Source organism: Trichomycterus rosablanca, chromosome 27 (assembly GCF_030014385.1).
Source record: "Trichomycterus rosablanca isolate fTriRos1 chromosome 27, fTriRos1.hap1, whole genome shotgun sequence".
NCBI classification, from domain to species: Eukaryota; Metazoa; Chordata; class Actinopteri; order Siluriformes; family Trichomycteridae; genus Trichomycterus; species Trichomycterus rosablanca.
In genome coordinates, this window is record NC_086014.1 from 2,881,018 (window position 1) to 2,899,830 (window position 18,813).

The 18,813-nt window shown below is 39.4% G+C and overlaps 2 protein-coding genes across 2 annotated transcripts in view; both read right to left on the bottom strand.

Annotated features, from left to right (window-relative positions):
- abi3bpb (ABI family, member 3 (NESH) binding protein b) overlaps nt 1–2,058 on the bottom strand; it is a 47,159-nt gene extending 45,101 nt beyond the window's left edge. The window contains exon 1 of the mRNA XM_062989564.1: nt 1,992–2,058. The gene's annotated coding sequence lies outside the window, so the exon portion shown is untranslated. The remainder of the gene's footprint in view (nt 1–1,991) is intronic.
- On the bottom strand, nt 936–18,467 carry impg2b (interphotoreceptor matrix proteoglycan 2b). Its single transcript, XM_062989286.1, has 19 exons — nt 18,458–18,467; nt 18,280–18,300; nt 17,835–18,083; nt 16,409–16,575; nt 16,130–16,155; nt 15,939–15,997; nt 13,237–15,362; nt 12,874–13,035; nt 11,451–11,509; nt 11,318–11,338; nt 10,465–10,724; nt 9,716–9,774; nt 7,841–8,087; nt 6,247–7,709; nt 5,887–6,106; nt 4,189–4,399; nt 3,822–4,010; nt 2,548–2,704; nt 936–2,075 (listed from the first exon to the last, which is right to left on the bottom strand). The coding sequence occupies exons 1-19, from the start codon at nt 18,465–18,467 to the stop codon at nt 1,992–1,994; spliced, it is 5,790 nt and encodes a 1,929-aa protein (XP_062845356.1). The 3' UTR covers nt 936–1,991.
- Between the last annotated feature and the right edge of the window lie 346 nt (nt 18,468–18,813).

The following is an 18,813-nucleotide window of genomic DNA, read 5'->3' on the forward strand; positions in this document are numbered from 1 at the left end:
CTTTCTTTACAGTTGGAAGGTGTGGAAACCATAAGCACAAAACCTAAGAACTTAAAATAACAGAAAATAAACCGAGGCAATTTAGCACTTTTGGCTTTATTGCTCTCCAGCCAGGTGCCCTCAGTCATATCACTAAGAGATGCAAGCAGTGCAACAGAATGAACACACAGTAAGGAAAAAAAAAACAGATGGGATTAAATAGGCCTAGAAATTTTTAAAAGGGAGCATTACTAGGATCTTCAAGGCCCAAGACCATCTGTACAAACATGTTCTGTGTGGATAAATTAATGGACACGCGGGGAATAACAAAACACAAATTGTCACCTTATGCTGAGGGGAAATTTGTCTGGATTGAAAGATGTCAAAAATAAATCATAAAAACAGGTCAACCATGACTAGGGAGCTGCTGAAACACGGGTGACCCTGTTTGCATTCAAAACAAGCTTTTATTCCTATCGGGCTAAGCAGCTTACACACAAAAAGAAGCACAAGCTACAAAACTTGACCAGAGTTTACCGCTGATCACCAGGACTTCTGTCTAATAATGCAATTTAAAGCATGTTTGACTGAGAAGAATGTCAGTTGTGTTTCCGAATATTCTAATTTATGATAGACATGTTATTTTACTAACATCTCACCATCTTTCTAGAGTCCAAGAATCACTAGATGATTAATCTTTTGGATATAGATGTGTTCCGATCTAAAGAACATTTAGCAAAGTTTAATTATTGCCATCACATACCTTATCTACCATGTAAGTTTATGTTAACTCTTGACTTTAACTGCATGTAAAAACCTATATATCTATATATAATAAAACAAAAATAATTCCAAAACATAGAAAAACTAGTACTCCTAAACACGTTGATCTTTGATGACCCACAAACCATTTTAAAATCAAACAATACCTTAATCTGACAAATATGCATGAAAAATTAAAAGTCAAAGAAATCATGTTTATTTATCATACAAAAGCCTGAAATTAATAAAGGTTCTCAAACTGAAGTTTAACTAAGGTGTGGGGGATCCAGTTTTGTCACAAACTGTCCTAAAATGTTTGAAACAGATCACAGTTCAGTGTCCGGTCAGTCAGATACGTCCATATTTCAACATACAACACAATCCCAAAATCCTTCACCTCTAACAATGACAATGGTCTGATCCGAAAGAAGGCACTGGCAAATTAAGAGTGTACCCGGCCTTTGTGTAAAAAGTAATGAATACATATATAAGCAAACATGTCAACAAATAAATCAATCAAATAAATAGAAAATAAACTCGTGTCTTCATTAGTGCTTAAATACTTACTGCTGTCCTAAAGAAGATAAATCATCATGCAGTCCTACTAAACACATTAGTTAATTTAAAAAATATATATTAATACAAAGTACTTTTGTTGTATTTTTCTACCACTAAGGATTCAATCTCTCATTCATAGTTTAGACTAATCCTTTAAATCTAAATCTGTTCTATCCTGGTCACTAAGTACACACTTCCCAATTTAGTTACTCACCCACTTTTACCTTTAGAGTAGCCAATCTACTCAGTGGAATATTTTTGGGTGGTGAAATGACACCAGTGTACCTAGGGGAAGCTCATCCTGAGCAGTTTTTCTACTTACATAAGACCAGGCTCTGATCAGACTAAAATATAAGTGATCGATAAAGCTAGTGATGACTTACTATGAGATAACTGTCAAAATCTGATCCAACTGTAATAATCCTAATAAACCATAGTTTTATTTCTATTTTAGTTAATGTACATGCACAACTCTGAGTGTTTTAGGATTTTTTTTGTGACAATGTTCAGAGCACATATTCTTCTGAAAGCCTGGTTTTATTCTACTGTATACTATAAATTTTTTACAAATCCAGTGACACTAATTCTGTGTGTACTAAGTGTTTTAATGCTAATCATGAGCTCAGCTATCAGAGACAGAACTTTCATCCCACAATCAGAAATCCCAGAAAACTTTTAAGTATTAAAATTACTTAAACTTGGTGCTTCTGGATTAAATCTGGAAACTGGCGGTCCTTAGCGTACTGCTCAAAAATCCGATCATGATCCAGGATTTCCTGCATGGAGAAAATGAAGATGGTTAAAACTTGGTTAGGCTTTTACATAACCTGTTTGGACATCTGCATGAAGCTAAATGACATGTAGAGCATATTCAAATACAGTAAACCCCTGCTTAAGCTAAGGGTCCAGACTTTCTCAGCACGCAGAGGCAGAGTGATGGGTAAAAGTGATAAAAATAACAGCTATTACATAATATCCTGTGATTTAAAGTGCAGACGGAAGCTGAGGAGATGTGGGAGTGCGGTTTCTGTTATATTTACACAGTGAATCATTAGGATATATGGACGAAGAGAAAACTATTCTGGCTGAAATGGACTTTAATGGAAGCTCTCAAGTGCTTTTCCAGAGATCGCAAGTTTGAGTTTAAGCGGTTCATTTAAGTACAGGACTCCATATTGGGGTAGCTTTGCCTAGAAAGAGTGAATGCAAGTGAAAGGACTCTTATACACATCCTGCACCACCACCCACCTCACTCCTCTGGTAAACATGTCGGAACTCCTCAGTGCTGAAATCGTTGGTGCTGACACACGGCTGCCGGTACCGACCGCAGCCTGAGCTTACATCACTCTCAAACACGGGGCTGAACTTATTGCCTCCATCCACAGATGAGACCTTGTCCTCACAGCTGAGAAAAAAGGGAGTGAACAGGGAGTGAGGATGGAACACAGATTAAATCCAAAATAGCCAGACATCAAAAAGCCATCAATGATCCTGATTACCCAATAGACTTTATGAGTGAATCAGTGGGGAGAGACTTACTCTTGAACCAAGCTAATAAAAGAAAGGGATTAGGACATACAGGATTAGGATGTCTTGTTCTGAAGACTTAGAAAGTCAGGGTGGCCAGTAAAGATAGCAATGAGGAGGGAAAACATGAAATAGAGAAAGAAAGACTTTTCTTTTTTTTCTTCCGGCTGCTCCTGTATTTTAGAGGTTGCCACAGCAGATCTGGTCCATAGTACAGACTTGATTTTTACACCAAATGCACTTCATTATCCAGGCTTGGGACTGGCACTGAGAGCACACTCCCACACAGCCAGGCTATGTCGGCCACACAAGTTGCAAACAACTGTATACAATTACTTATATTAAAAAAATTATAGGGTTTGCCCTTTTTCCTTTTAAACAGGGCGGCACGGTGGCTCAGTGGGTAGCACTGTCTCCTCACAGCAAGAAGGTCCTGGGTTCGATCTCCAGGTGGGGCGGTCCGGGTCCTTTCTGTGTGGAGTTTGCATGTTCTCCCCGTGTCTGCGTGGGTTTACTCCGGGTGCTCCGGTTTCCTCCCACAGTCCAAAGACATGCATGTAAGGTGAATTGGAGACACTAAATTGTTCATGACTATGTTCGATATAACCTTGTGAACTGATGAACCTTGTGTCATGAATGTAACCAAAAGTGTAAAACATGACGTTAAAATCCTAATAAACAAACAAACCTTTTAAACAAACTTTATTTCTTAATTAAGTGCAACATGGCAGCCAAGTGCACCTGAGCCGTTTACAAGCATTTACTCATCTGAGACCTGTAAGCCGATATACACTGTCTGAGACGGTGTACTTACTCCAAGCTTCCTTCCACAATTACATTCACAGACTTAATAGGCTTATGTCATCGTATGAGTGTGCCAATGTCCCTTCAACCTTTCACAAAATACAGCCACCGTGTGGTACAACAGAGCCGCTGTGGAACTGAGCGCTGTTGGCTACATTCATTCAGAGGAACGTGCTTGTCTGTGTTCTTACCGGAGTGGATTCTCTGAGTCGTCTTTGTCATATTGCTCTCGTAGTGTTCTGGACAGGAAGATGATGATTCCAGAAGCAATAAGCAAAAACACAGCAACTGAAGTGATGGCAATGCCAACCAGCAGAGGCTCGGAGACGTATTCCTCACAGTGTTCACCACGATACCACCAGTTTTCCCCGACACGACACCTGCAGAGGAAAAAGTACACACACCACTAACCAGCACAGCAAACATGAAACCAAAATGTACAAACACGAGTGTATTCATCTATCACACACTCACCCTTTCACTCGGTGCTACCCACCAAGTCACCCCTGACTGCACTGCAAACACCAAAGAATAACTTTCTTTGTGTCACCATCCTACCTGCAAATAGCACCTTTGCCAGGTACGATGTCACACTTCCCATCATTGAGGCAGAAATCTTCCCGGATGGTGCAGATGCTCTGGCACGGGAGGCTGTCCACGCTGAAGTACCCGGGGTCACAAACGCACTCTGCCTCACCCGTCCACTGGTTCACCACACACTTCGAAAACTCATTACAGGCTTGAAATTTGCACTGGTCTGCCCTCTCACCTGTAGAAAAGAACAGGAGTCTGAGGCTTTGTCTGTATAAATACAGATAGACAGTCAAAACATTAACATTAGCATGCCAGCCCAATCTCAGCCACTTATTTTGATCCACAGGCAACCAGGCTGCTTGTGGACGACGACAGAGCGGGAGAAGAGAATTCTTTCTTGCACAGTAACATTTGAACCATGACAGAGCTCAGTATGAAGGTTTGTAATGTATCGAGTGAAATGACAAGATATTCCACCACTCTGACATCTAACATGCTTCTAGCTTAGCAGATACATACAGACATCGGCCGACACCCCTAAGCAGTGCTGTAGCCTTGGCTGACGGGATGGTGTGTAAGCCGGAGGATCATGAAGTCATTTATTTCCAATCCTTTGGACTGTTTTCCTCAGCCAGACTGCACACCATGATATAAACACACCGAGTAACCAAATACACAAATTCTGTCAAGTTAATTTATTACAGCATATGAATCCTCTGTTTATTATAATAAATAAGAATAAGATTGTTTAGCATATTCAGGCTCAGTCTACTGGGAAATAGTATCACATGTGAAGTAGGTGTTTGACAAAATCTGGATTACTCAGATAACAAATACATCTGTAATCCATTGCATTCTGGCTGCCGGGGAGTGTAAAAACACTCCGAGCTTTTTCATGATTTATGTTGAACAATTAGAAATTAGAAATTTAGGATTTTAGGATGAATAGTGCTGCAGTTTTCCTTACACTTGGCCACAAAACGTAGAGGTATTGTAGGAATTAGAGAGAGTGGTTAGCATTAAATCTAGCATATTTTACTAGCACTTCTGTTCGTTTCTTTGAAGATTTATTGAAAATATTTTACAACTCAAACCTGATACAATCAAAGCAACTGAGAGCTGAGGGTCTTACTCAAGTACCCAACAGTGGCAGCTCCTCCTGATAAAAGCCAAGTACCTGAAGCCTAGGGCACACTACACAGCGACCGTTTAGTTAACTAAGTTACCTTCTCATTTTGTGTAGGTATATTACACCAATTGTGCCCATGGCAAAGAGTAGTGTGCACTTGAAATTCGGGACCTGGGAGTGACCCTCCTGTAGGATTCATGGTGGATTATGTTTTCGAAACATAAATTAAGGCAATGACCCGAGTTGCTCACTGTGGTAAAACACTGACTAGCCAAAAGCACCATAAGACAAACATGTATAAATAGATATAATATGTAATTGTTAACAATTTGATAAAGCCAGGAGGAAGCCAGGTGGTAGCTCATTGGTTAAGGTACTGGACTAGTAATCAGAAGGTTGCTGGTTCAAGCCTGACCACTGCCCAAATGTAAATAAGATAAAGTATGCTATGTGCCACATATAATATCAATATAGTGATAAAACAAACAGATAAAAATTTAAAAAATTTTAATAATGCAAGTCTGAGGTAAAACATGTACCTACATACACCCAACCAGCCAAACCCTGGCATCAGCAGTGCAAAACCGAATTACCTGATTCAACATCTAGGGACTGTTTGTCTATGGCGAGGTTCATAGTCTGGTAGGCCGTGTTGCAGAAATCTTCTAAAATAAAGTACACTGCAGAGATCACTTCATGGGGTACTGGTTTGCCAAATTTCATTCTACTGTTGACCACAATGCTACCGTTCCTGAAGTTAAGAATCTCCAGGTTCTGGAAGTTGCTAAGGTTTGACTGCAAGTATGGGATCAGCTAGATGGGACAGAGAACGCACCATTAATGAATTATTACAATTAATCATTTCCCTTTAACTAATCAAAGGTTTAAAAATCTCTCATGACAGGATGTTACTACCTACCTACCTACCTAAGTGAGTCAGGGTGATATCTTACCAGATTTAAAAATCGCCGCTCTAGAGCCTTGTATTCATTGGAGCTCTTGTTAAACAGATTGTTTGAGAACATCATGTTGGTGACTCGAAGACTAAAAAACACCATGAGGGACCGACCAGGACTGGCAGGCATGGCAATACCAGCCATGTCAGTGCCATGAGAAAATCCACTGCCACTATCCTCATCATACTGAATATCAAGAGATACATCAAGGTCAGTGATGCTGTGAGGGTCTGGAACGTGAGACTGTGTTGGGGTGCTATCATTGTTTTGGCTTTTAGCTAAAACTTCGATATCAGAAGTGATATGGGTTGATATGAAATCATCTTCAGGTGGATCCTTATTTGCAGATATTTCTGAATCAATTATTCTGTCTGCTGGTTGGGCGGTTGGTTGCAGGAATACATTTTTAGTAGTAGATGAAAGGTCTCCTTGAGAGATATCAATGCCCTCAAAAGTGACCGTAGTTGTGGAAGTGTATGATACTGCAGATGTGCTTGTTTCCTTTGGTTCTGTAGAATTGCCAGTGGTGAACAAGGCTTGTGTTAAAACCTCTGAAGTCATGTCTTCAGGAACTAGCCTAGTAGAGTGTATAGATTCTGTTGTTGAACGTAGAAGGGAAACGTCGTCTACATCAGCATAGTCAGATATCACTGTGAATGGAGACTCCTTCTCAGGTGAAAGAGGGGTTGATGGGTCTACACTTGGTGCTTCTGTAACCACTGATGCAGGTTGTGTAGTCACCACCATGATTTTGTCTTTGGCAAGATCTTCGTCTGAGAGGTAAGACACTGGAGCTTTATTGACTTCAGGTTTAATGTCTTTTACTTCCTCTTCAATAATCTCCAGCACTAAATCTGTCCTAATGTCTGACCCGAAGATGACTGGCAATTTTGTGACATCTTCAAAGAGTGGTTGCTCACTAGAATCAGGGGCAATTGTAGTCTTTTCTGCTAAAAGAATGTCATTGTCTTCTACAGCAGGGACTATTTCAGGGGACGTCAACTTTATAGCTGATGGCAGAGTAAGATCAGTGGTACCCTGAATATCAGTTGACTCAGTGGGCTGTTCATGATGAACTGTTGATTCGTTTGCGACAGGTTTCTTGGTAGTTATTTGTTGGTCATCACTTTCTGGTTCCACCTCATTCTTCTTGTTAGGAACATGTGATACCACTTCAGCTGCAAGAAAATCCTCTGAGGTCAATAAAAGCTTTTCTGTCATCCATGGCCAGACATCAGAGCCTTGGACATTATCACTAGAGAAGCCAGATCCAGATCCCAGGTCTACATGATTATCGTTGACTGGCTCTGGTACTTCTAAAGGTTCCACAGAAGACATTTCTGCTTCAGTATTTTCCAGGGTAACATTGGTAGGAAGAGTAATCTCAGTTACAGAAACTGTGCTAGGGGTGACAGAGGTTGTGGGTAATAGGAGATCCTCTTCTTCAAAGATGGCATCATCTTTGGATGAAATTGAAGAAAATTAATGAATTAATTAATAAATACAAGTACAAAAATGTAGAACATACAACAGTAACCAAGCAAAAATGATTTTTCTTATTAAATATGAACAAAAGGTCATATAAGCTTACTTTCTGTGAAAGGCCTAGGTTCTTCACTGGTCGAAGATATAGTAGTTGATACAATGACCACAGCATTCTGTGTGCTTTCACTTGGAGGTCTAGTGGGATTTTGTTCAAAGATGATCACATCATTTTCACTTATCACCTCACTTTGGGAGTCCAACCAGGGATCATATGGGTCAAACTGGAAGAGGTCATTACTGGCCAAATCCAATTTAGGAATATTTGGTGGTTTTTCTGCAGCGAGTACATTGTCCTGAAACAAAAAGCAAAATGTTCTTGTATTGGCTTTATTCTCGCTGATATGCCAGAAAGAAGCATTGAGAAAGTATGGTAAGTCTCTAAGCACATGGCAACATAAAGCTTATTTGACTGTGGACAGTGACAGCAGCAGTTCCAGTTCTGGTGGTTTCTGGGTTACATCAGACTATTTGGACCTATTTCCTTTTAGCATAAAATAACAGTTTCAGTGTTCTTTTTAACCTTGGAAAGACACCACTGTTCCATCTATTTTTAATAGTAAATCATAACATGGGCCATGTTTTTTAAGTGTATGTAAACATTCAGACTTTAACTGTAATTTTATAATGTTTTAATACTGTATATGTCAAGTAATGAACAATGTTATGTACTTGCAGTATAACCAAACTGTTGACAAGGCAACACCACGTACCACATAAGTGCTCAGTTTGATTTATGGACCGCAAGAACAAGCAGGTAATAAGTGGAGTGTTAGTGACACAGAGCAGCCATAAAATTAAATAAAAAAAAACTTCACAGGCTTACCAGCCTGCCTCTACAGTCCAGTGAAGAAAAATCTAGTTTGCTGTGATCCTTGGTGTCAACAAGTTATAAACAGAACTGTGCTTTGTCTCAAAAAACATCAGCGCAAATAGACTAAAAATAGACAGAATAATAGAAACCTGGAGCAATACCAAGAACCTAAGAAGAAGTACGACTACACTTTTTCATCTATTTCCTAAAAGGTTCTTGAAGGGATAAAGGGGTGGATATCAACTATATAGTTTGCGCTTAAGAGTTTAGTTTAGTGTTCAGATCAATTTTATCCTGATGTTCATCAAACAACTCTTGCTTTTTATCATCCTAAAAAATAAGACTATCAGGAATAGTGTTTGCACCAGTAATTTAAAAAAATCGGTCCTGTCCAATATTAGTCAAGATTCTTGCTACTTTCTTCATTCCTGCTTGCTTTTTAATCAGTATTTAATCATTTGTAAGGTGAGCAACCATGTATTTACCATTTCTTAGAGAGAATTCCATTTTCCTACAGCTGAACTGAAACACCACACGCTGGCCAAACCACGATTGTAAATCAGTTTTATAAAAGTTGTGAAAAAGTGCCAGTTTTGTTTAATAAGAAAGGAAAAATTCTGAAGTGATTGCTGTGTTTGCTTTTCGAATGTGTCTTCTAATTAAACTGTGCTCAGACAGGAAAGTCGACTCGTAAATGAATAAATATGTATCAACGTAAAATGAAAAACTGACTCCATTATGTATTTTGTGATGATTGATCTAAACACTTTTCACAATATGGCATGCTTAGCTGTATCTTGAGAGTACTTATGGAAAATGACTTTGTGTAATCTGTTTTGAAGAAAAACACAATTTTAGAGTAGGGTAATCTTTTAACATGCACGGCACTAAAACCTACATATGACTGCCATTACAGGGTATCATTTTGCATTTAACAACAGCTGCCAGGCTGCCAAAATTTTTCCTTCAGGAACTCTCGTGTGTGCACTTGAAAGTATGGCCAAGGAAGAGGTAGAACTTAGAAAGCAGTGAGCTCTGAACCCGGGGGATGGAGAATAGAAATGTGGTTTTCCAATATCTCAGTGGTCTTACCAGTGACCTTGAACTCACCATCATGTCGTTGGAGTCGAGCGGTCTGCTGGTCGGTCTGGAAGGCAGCAACGTCTCCACTGTGAAACAAAAACAGAGGCAAATGAGATTAAGTACAGGCAGAGCTGAGCATACTTTTAAACCACCATGGCATCAAAATGAGCCAGGGCAAAAGATTCCAACTGAAACCGGAGATAAGAGTCTCTGCAGACATGACGTACAGCCAGCTTAATTTAACCAACCATAAAATTTGGCAATAATACCACGACAAAACCACATACAGTTAAAGTCAAAAGTATTAATTTTTTTAATTGCATAACACCCTTGCTGGCCTAGTAGGGCTCGAACCCCCTCCAGTGCTTTTTCTGTAGCCTCTTTTGCACAGGATTCTTTTAGAAAAGATTGTAGGAGTCGCTGATGCAGAAGGAAGGATGCTACAAACTTATCAGTTGCTGTACAATTGCAACCCTATGCTGTTTGATCAATGTGCCTGAGTGGGTATTTGTGAAGTTCATTGTGCAACTCTCCGTACGCAGTACAACTCTCTTGTAGAAAGACGTGTCCAGTGACTGTGGGTGTGGGTGTGTCCGAGGGGTGCGTGATAATCTCAGGTCTCATTGTGCCTGGTTGTACACTCATGGTACAACCTATTTAATGTAAATTAGTTTTTTGGCCATTTACAATCAACAAAGTTTTCAATTCCATGAGTTCTTGGATCAAACCCATGACCATTTAATCACCACTTTAAGAGAGTTTTGAGAGCTGCTTACCATTTTCCAGCTGTAAAGAGTCAGGGTCCACCTCCAGAGTGGTGTTCCCATTGTTCCTGAGGGTCTCTTTGCGTAGAGCCCCTGTGATGTAGCTGCGGAAGTCTGTGATGGTATAGACCACAGTGGGCACTTCCTCCAGGTCTGTGTAGGATTTTTCTACCTGGTTGGATTGAAGGGTGATGTAGTTCATGGTGTCATTGGTAATGCCCGCTATGTCTCCTTCTAAAACAATGGCATAGTGAACCACTACTGCCAAACCTCTATTAAACAAAAGGCAAAAAACAAAAAAAACAGATACTGAGTATTATTAAACAACATCATGACAACATCATAACAACAACTTAATAAAATTAGATCAGTCGTAAAACTCTCCTGCTACTCTCTGAAACTGGGGAGCATAAATGAGACTGCTGGGTAGAAAGTTAAAACAGTTTTTTCCAATGCATACATAACCTAGTCAACAAGCTAGCCTATAAAAGCTAAACACATAAACACTGAGCCGAATGATCAGAGAGAGGTGCCGTAAAACAATATGAAAGGTAAAAAAAATTGATGTTTTCAGCATTTCAGGCTGCCAAGCGCAGACACACGGAATTCTCATTAGTTTTTTTGGGAGGGGTTCTTGAGTCCTGCAGCTGCTTGTGTGATATGGCAGCAGAGGAACTGCCAGAGTTATTCATCTCAGGGTATTTTGCTCAGGTATTAAAAGTGCTGAATCAGCACTCGAGTCCTTAGTTTGTTTTGTGTTTGGAACATGTGAACCATAAGTCATAAATGGCTTCATTAAAAAAATATAGATATATAGCTGTGAGGTCAGAGTATTCTGCATCCCAGTGGAAAATAGACTACTCACCCTTGGATGTCTTTCTGCGGCCTGGTTTTATTTTTAAGAATAAAAAAATGAAAGGAACAAAGGGATTAAACAATACAACTGATATTCTTCCAGTCATATTTGGAAGTATATACAGCAGTAATTCTAGCCCTACCTGAATTCACGTATAAAAACACTCTTGAACCCTGGAAGTTTTTCATAGGCATCTTTAATCTTTGAAAACAGAGAGAAGAAAAATAGAAATAAGGGAATTTCCAAAGGACGTGATTGTCTGTACACGATCATTTTCTTTAAAAAAATACAACTGGGAAAGAACTTAGCAGAAACAGACAGTTTTCCAACTGAACACAAAAAGGAATTTATAAAAACCATGACTTACAGGAACCCCAGTGTTTGCAATGGTGTGCAGTTAGAGTTAAAAGTTTACATACACTTGTAAGAAACATCCAACCATATATTGTGGGTTTCGAAAAATTCACAGACCACATTTAAGCAAACTTGACATAGCCATGACACCCCAATCAAACATGGTGCTGATTACACAGACAGAAAAAAAGCAGACAGTGTCACCTACAACAGCTTGTAATTCACTGCAGACCATTGGTGTGTCTTTGATTACATTTGCTCATTCAGTCAGAATTCATTCTATTATGAGGGGATGGTTTGGGTTTCCTCCATTGGTAACCTTGGTAAGTAGACCAATATTCCATGGACTATGTAATGGGTGAAGTCAAACTAGCCTTATTTACATTGACTCAAATATGTCACCACCTGTCATCAATCATAATCATTAATAAGGAATTTGGAAGAAATAAAAATAGTTGAAGCTATAGTCTTCTGTTTTTCCTTCAGGGTTGAATCATGACTTTTCCACAATAACTAAAATACCCATTTTAGCAAAAACATCATGAGAGCATAAAGGCACATGGTTTTACCCATCAACATTTGATTGAGTTGTGAAATGTAAGCCTGTGTGGCTAGCAAACTAACATTAACTGGGCCACTAATGCACATCCGTCAGCGTTAAACCAGTAAATCTAACCACCACTCAAACAGCATGTTGAGAGATCAAAACAAAGCCAGGCCTCGTTCTGAATTTAGCTAGTATAGCAAGCGAACACTAGCCAGCTATGGAGTAATTATATTTTTAAACACAATATTGTTCAATTTCCAGGGATCAAAGCTTGACAAGACATAGACAGATCGCTGTTTGATCACATAAAGCCAAGAACTGCTGTATTTTCTGTTCATGCTGAGCCTTGGTTTACTTACTCAGTGTCATGTTTTGTGTGGCTTTGTGGTCTATGGGGGAGAAATAACCAGCTAACAAGCTTGCTAGCTAAAAGAACTCTTGTAAGTCGAATTCTTTCCTTGATGTAGTATATATTTATACTGAAATAAAGGCAGGAGGAAGTGATAAACACAAAAAATCTGACCACAAACATGATCTAATTTACGATACTCTGAAGCTTTGTTAGCCTTTGAGTATTTTTAACTCGTTAAATCTGGAACTAACTTGTGGAAATGGCATCCAGATCAGCAGTCAATGAGGTAGCTTTATGGAGCATGCTACATACCTTTTCAATGAACTGTTTAGACAGGTGCTGGTAGTAAAAGCTGGATGGATCTCTAAGGGCATCATCATATGTCTCTCCTCTGAGTTTTATGCTAAGCTCTACCACATGATCCACCACCGGCCGTGCCGGCCGTGGCGTGTTGTCTTCGATTTCGTTGCCAATCTGGACAACAAAAAAACGCATAATCATTAAACGTATTTGAAATTATTTCTTTAATGCAAAGTATAATCACCAGGAGGAGGGGGCCTTCAAACCCAGCAGGGACTACACCTGATACACCAATAACAGTTGAAGCGCCTGCTGTTTGCCAAGTGCATAAAGGTTCCCAGCCCAAATACACACTTTAGAACAATTGCTACTCACAATGTTGTTTATGTCTTCAATGTTGTTAGATATCTTTAGTGTGGATGTGTGCACCATGGTAGAAAAGGTCTTTCTTTGCATGCTGGTTGTAACTTCATTGAGGTTCACTGTGGTCTTCTCACTTTTGATTAATAATCTAGGAGTGCCGTGCTCTGTTGTTCTTGCTGTCACTGCTGATCTGTCTATCTTAAGAGGTGTGTCGGAGATACCCTGGATAATGCGAGTCTCAGTCGAGTCGTCATCTGAGGACTTAAAATTAGGCAGGACTTCAGTAAATGCTGGTTCTGTTGTTAAGTCAAGTATGTCATCGATAATCACTTTAGAGATATCCTTCACCACATTTACAGATAATGTTGAAATTGAGAAATCTGTAACCTCAGTTGCACCAAGCATTTCCTCAGGAGTGACCACTATGCCTTCAGATCTGTCTTCAAGAATCTCAGGTGAGTCTGTAACTCTGTGTGGCACGTCTACATCAATAGTGGATTCTTGCAATACAGTTTCAGCTATGTTTGAATTAGTGTCCTCAGAAACCACCAGTATCTTCCTATCAGTTATAGGTTCAAGCAAGTCTGTTTCAGAGGCTTCTATTTTGATGTCAATTTCTGTGCCCGATATGACCTCAGGTGTGTATTCGGTGTCTTTAACAGTCCCCTCTTCCTCTATAATACTAATGGTTTCCTCTGTGACATCAGGTGAATGAGGTATAACATAATTTATCTTAGTGGTACCTCCCATATTGTCTTTTTGAGATGTGATATCTTTAACCATATCCATATCTTCTACATCAGAGACATGTGTACCGTCTATGCTGGATGATTCCTTATTGGCTGTAACTGTAGATGAGTCCTCAGTCCCAGATACATCTTTCTTAGTGTCTGACTCAGTTGTAACCTCGCCACTATAAGTTTCTTGTGGTTCAGCTGTAGTTGAATCCCTTGGTATGGTTGTTTTAGATGTTAGATATGATGCAGGACTAGATAAATAATGTATGGGGGTTTCTAATGAAGGCTCATGGGTGATATCGTCTATCAATGTGTCTTCTTCAGGTAATGCCCCCTCTGTAACGATTGACATTTCAGTGCTCATCTGGTTCATATGCAGTTCAGTCCCAGGTCTTGTCTGCTCAGTTGTCAGTAATTCAGGATACACCTCTTGTGAGAAGGTTCTTGCTTCTATATGCTCTGTTGGGGAAACTGTAGACTGGGCTGTTGTGTTCGCAGACTCTGTTGGAAGAGGTGTAGACTGTGTTGAAGCAGTGCTTGAATTTTCTGTCGTAACTGTAGGCTCTGATGTGGTAACTGTCAAGGGTGCTCCAATATTTACAGACTCTGTTTGAGAAACCAGAGTCTGTTCAGTTTTAACGGAAGCCTCTGTTGTGGTATCTGCATATTGTGCTATTATAATCATAGACTGTGTTGGTGAAATTGTAGATTGTGCAGTTGCATCTGTTGGTGGTTCTGTTGAAGTCTGTTCCGCTAGGGTAGCTGAAGGTTTTGCTGGCAGAACTGACAATTTTGGTGTTACTTGCGTAGTTCCTGTCATGGTAAATAGAAACTGTGATGATGTTTCTGTAGGCTGTATTGAGGAGACTGTGGATCGTCCTGTTGTATTTGTAGAATCAGTCTGAATAACTGTCGTCTGTGCTATTGTAGCTATCGTCTGTTCTGAAGAAACGGTGGACTCCAGTGGGCTAAGTAAAGATTCTTCAGTTATAATTGAAGGGTCTCTTGGGGGAACTGTAGTCTGTTCTGCTGTACTGTAAGGCTCTGTTGGGGTAGATTGTTCTGCCATAATTACAGAGACTCCTGGAGTAGCGGAAGATTGTGCTGATGTGACTATAGGCTCTGTTGGGCTATCCAGTGATTGCGCTCTTGTACCTGTAGACTTGACTGGTTTTATGGTCTCTAGTGTGGTTAGTTCTGGAGTAGCTTTTTTTAAGATAGCTGTAGACTGAGACAAAGTGTGTTGCGCCTGTGATGCTGTAGATGTCTTTGTTAGGACAAATGTAGGTTGTGTCGTTGAAACTATAGACTCTGTTAAAGTCTGTGCTGATGTATGCATTAGGAATTCTTCCTCTTGATGCATCGTTTGAGCTTCTTCTAATAGAGAAGTAACGTCTTGTACTATAAAATGGAGAAAGAGGTTATGAGAGGTTTTTTTGCAGATATCCAGCTGCTGTGATTTTTACATGGTTTGGTAGGGTATTAAAATTTAGCTTATCGCTTCAAGTTAAACCATCCGTTGAAAAAGGAAATATGACCTTTGAAAGCCAAAGCCTTAAAGTGCGTCAGACAAATGGTAGCTAAAGAACTTGGGATTACCATGGTGCCAATCATCTGTTTGTGTTTATGGCTATTTTCTTTCTTTTTAAGACCTGTTTCATGTTAGGGCAGTTTGATAAATCCAGTGAGTCTGCAACTTTGCCAATGTGTAACTAAAATTAAATGCTAATCTAAGAGCAGGCCAACCTAAACAGTTACATACAGACTGAACATGGCTAAGAAAGGTTATTAACTTTTAAACTTTTTGTAATCTGCAGCCCAGTAAAACATGCCAGCGCTTTTTATTTATTTTTACTAATTTGAATAAATTTGGATGAGGTTTTTATTTATATTATAGCATGCTACTGCACAGCTTTGCACTCTGCAATAGTGGTGCCATGGGGTAGTTTAGATCAGTAATTGTAATGAGAAATAGACCTTTTCCAGTGGTGCTGGTGATCATTTCAACCTTTGTAGAAGCAGCTGTAGTCTGTTCACTATAAAAAAAGATCACCAAATAAAGAGCAATCCAAAACTATATTTCTTAGTTACAAGTGTGCATACACTACGCAGGGAAATATGTTATCTCAATAGATACTGCAACTGTTTTTCTGTGATTAAAGAATTACCTTGTTGATGACGCCATGTTGACTCTCTAAAATGAGAAAGAAAAATGCAGATAAAATGTAGTTATGATTTAAGAATAGCACCCTTAGTGGAGAAGATGTAACATCACTTATCATGAATGATCATTGTAATTTTATTAGTATTATTATGTACACACACTTTAATAGTGTAGATAATTAAAAAATTACCTTCTTCCTACAACTCAAACAGGTTATATTTAGGCCAATATGTTATTGGGTTAGAAAACAGCTAAAATAAGTATCATGTGTGTGTCTACTTACACTGGTAATGACGGCAAGATGCTCGGGCGATTGACTGAAGCTCTTGCCAATATCAAAGACACTAATACTGCCATTCTGGCACCTGCTGATCCACAGCTGGTACTCGTCTTTCTTGGGCAGCCTGTCCCAGAAGATCTTAAAAGCCTCCCACACTGTCTCCTGACACACTGATTAATACACACACATTTACACACAAAATTATCACCCTGGAGCTTAAAGGTAAGTGAAATTTCAAGTGTTAAGCGGTCTTCCATGTACTAGGTATTGAGTAACTGTACTGAGCTTTCTTGACCTTTCTATTATAATGCCTGTGTTTTTTTTGTTTTTATGTTTTACTGGTTTCTCCAGAATCACCCAAACAGGACGCAAGTTCATCACGAGGCATCAGCCACCAACCCCAGACACAGCAGATCATATCTGTATGTAGCCGCTCAACCAGTTAACAGCACCACTGTAAGATTCAAACCCTGTATCTCAGCAGTAGTGGGCTAGCGTAATTTACTGCTGCACCACCAAAGTGCCCTAAATATATTTACACTTTAACGTTACCTGTATATTTTACAGGCCATGGCTACACACTGACTAAATGCAGCTCTGGATTAGCATATTAACAGCTTATTAACAACCGATTCCTGACATTAAATCACTTATAAATAGTATGTGATGAACAACATGAAGTTTTGATGGTTTTCTGTTTCACAAAGGAAAACCCCTAATACTAATGATAAAAGCAAGAGCCAAAATAATGGAAAAAAAAAATTTCTGATCCGTTCACCAAAATGCATCACTTCTTCCATCTCACCATTTGCAAAAAAAACTGTCCATTATTGAGAAATCAAAAGGAAAAGAAAAACATGTATGACAGCATGAGCTTTGCATATTTTCTCAATATTTCCTGCACTGGAAAAAAAACAAAAAACGCTGAGCATAGGCTATTTAAACCTGTGTGACATTTGAGCAACAAAGTTCAAATGTTCCTATTAAGTTGCCCACTGAAATGGCACCGGGTGACGACTACACAGAAGAACACACATTTTCCTGGCGAGCTGAAAGCCCGGACTGGTGTAGGCAGCAATCACGAGGTAGTGGAAAGTAGGGGTCAGAGTGATAGAAAGAACGACTACATGTTCTGGACAGTTCAGCACAGGAACCTGCAGCATCATCTTTATACTCATTGATAAACACATGTGTAGGAAGAAATCCTCTCACCATGAAGCTGCAGTCTTATTCCAGACTTTTAGTTCATGTCTGTGTAAAATTGGCAAAATAAAATTACTAGCAGTGGTAAATGAGTTTAAAATGTTCATTAGAACAATAGCACAATAGATAAACCATGCACGCGAACAAATTTAAGCTCCAGACTACCAGAGAGAGAGACACTGACGATGGCCCAAATACAAATTGGTTTGGATGTAAAAAATCATACCTCGAAGGTAAAAATAGTCCAGATGATTCTGTATTGCTTGCTTGACTGACTCCTGAGAACAGAGTTTGACTCCATTAGGGAAGAGGATGCCACGTTTCTTTCTCAACACGACACTTCTGGCCTCTTCAGATATGGAAGCTAACGCCAAGCTCTCCGCCAACTGTCTTTCTGCTGCGCTAGAATATTCATAGCTCTTTACTTGACCAATCTCTGGGTTAAAAACATCACTGTAAACCCTAGTACATCCACCTGAAAAGGAACATCAATACCTAGTGAACTGTTTAACAATACAGCGTTATAAAACTAATTAAACTGAATAAAGTACAAAGTTATAACAGCACTACAGTGAACAGGCCATTCTATCAAATTTCAGCTACATATGCATATTTCTGAAAATGATCAAATCTAGGCAAAAAAAGCTACATATAAATCAAATAATACATACCTGCATCAATGTAGAAGAGTCCTACAGAAAGCAAGACAACCTGTGTCCACCAAGCATATTTCCACTGCAAGTCCATCACTGTAGCCTCCAAACCTTAAGCAGTCTTTTACAAATGATGCAACTATATGACAATAAATATCAATGTAATACTAGCTGAACACAAACATCCTTGGCATACCGTCGTGCATCGTCCAAAACTTGCTATTTCTGCTTGGTTTCAAGTGGCCGTGATGCACTAGTCCAGCCACCAAGTTCTGTTTGGCAGATGGTCATTTGCTGAAATTTATTTTTAGCCTGTTAATCCTATTTCTTAAGTTCTGAGGAAATCAGGTGCAGGAGTCACAGATGCCACCACTGTTTGGCACCAGCTACATTCAAACATACCTGGTTTAATCAGTTCATGAGCATTTTCAGTAGGACTGTTAGAGCTCGTCAATTACCACACCATGTCTGACCATACCAGCCCACAGATGGCCAGGATTAAACCATTAAGCTACATCTACAAATGTTCACACCAGGTGTTATTAATGCTAC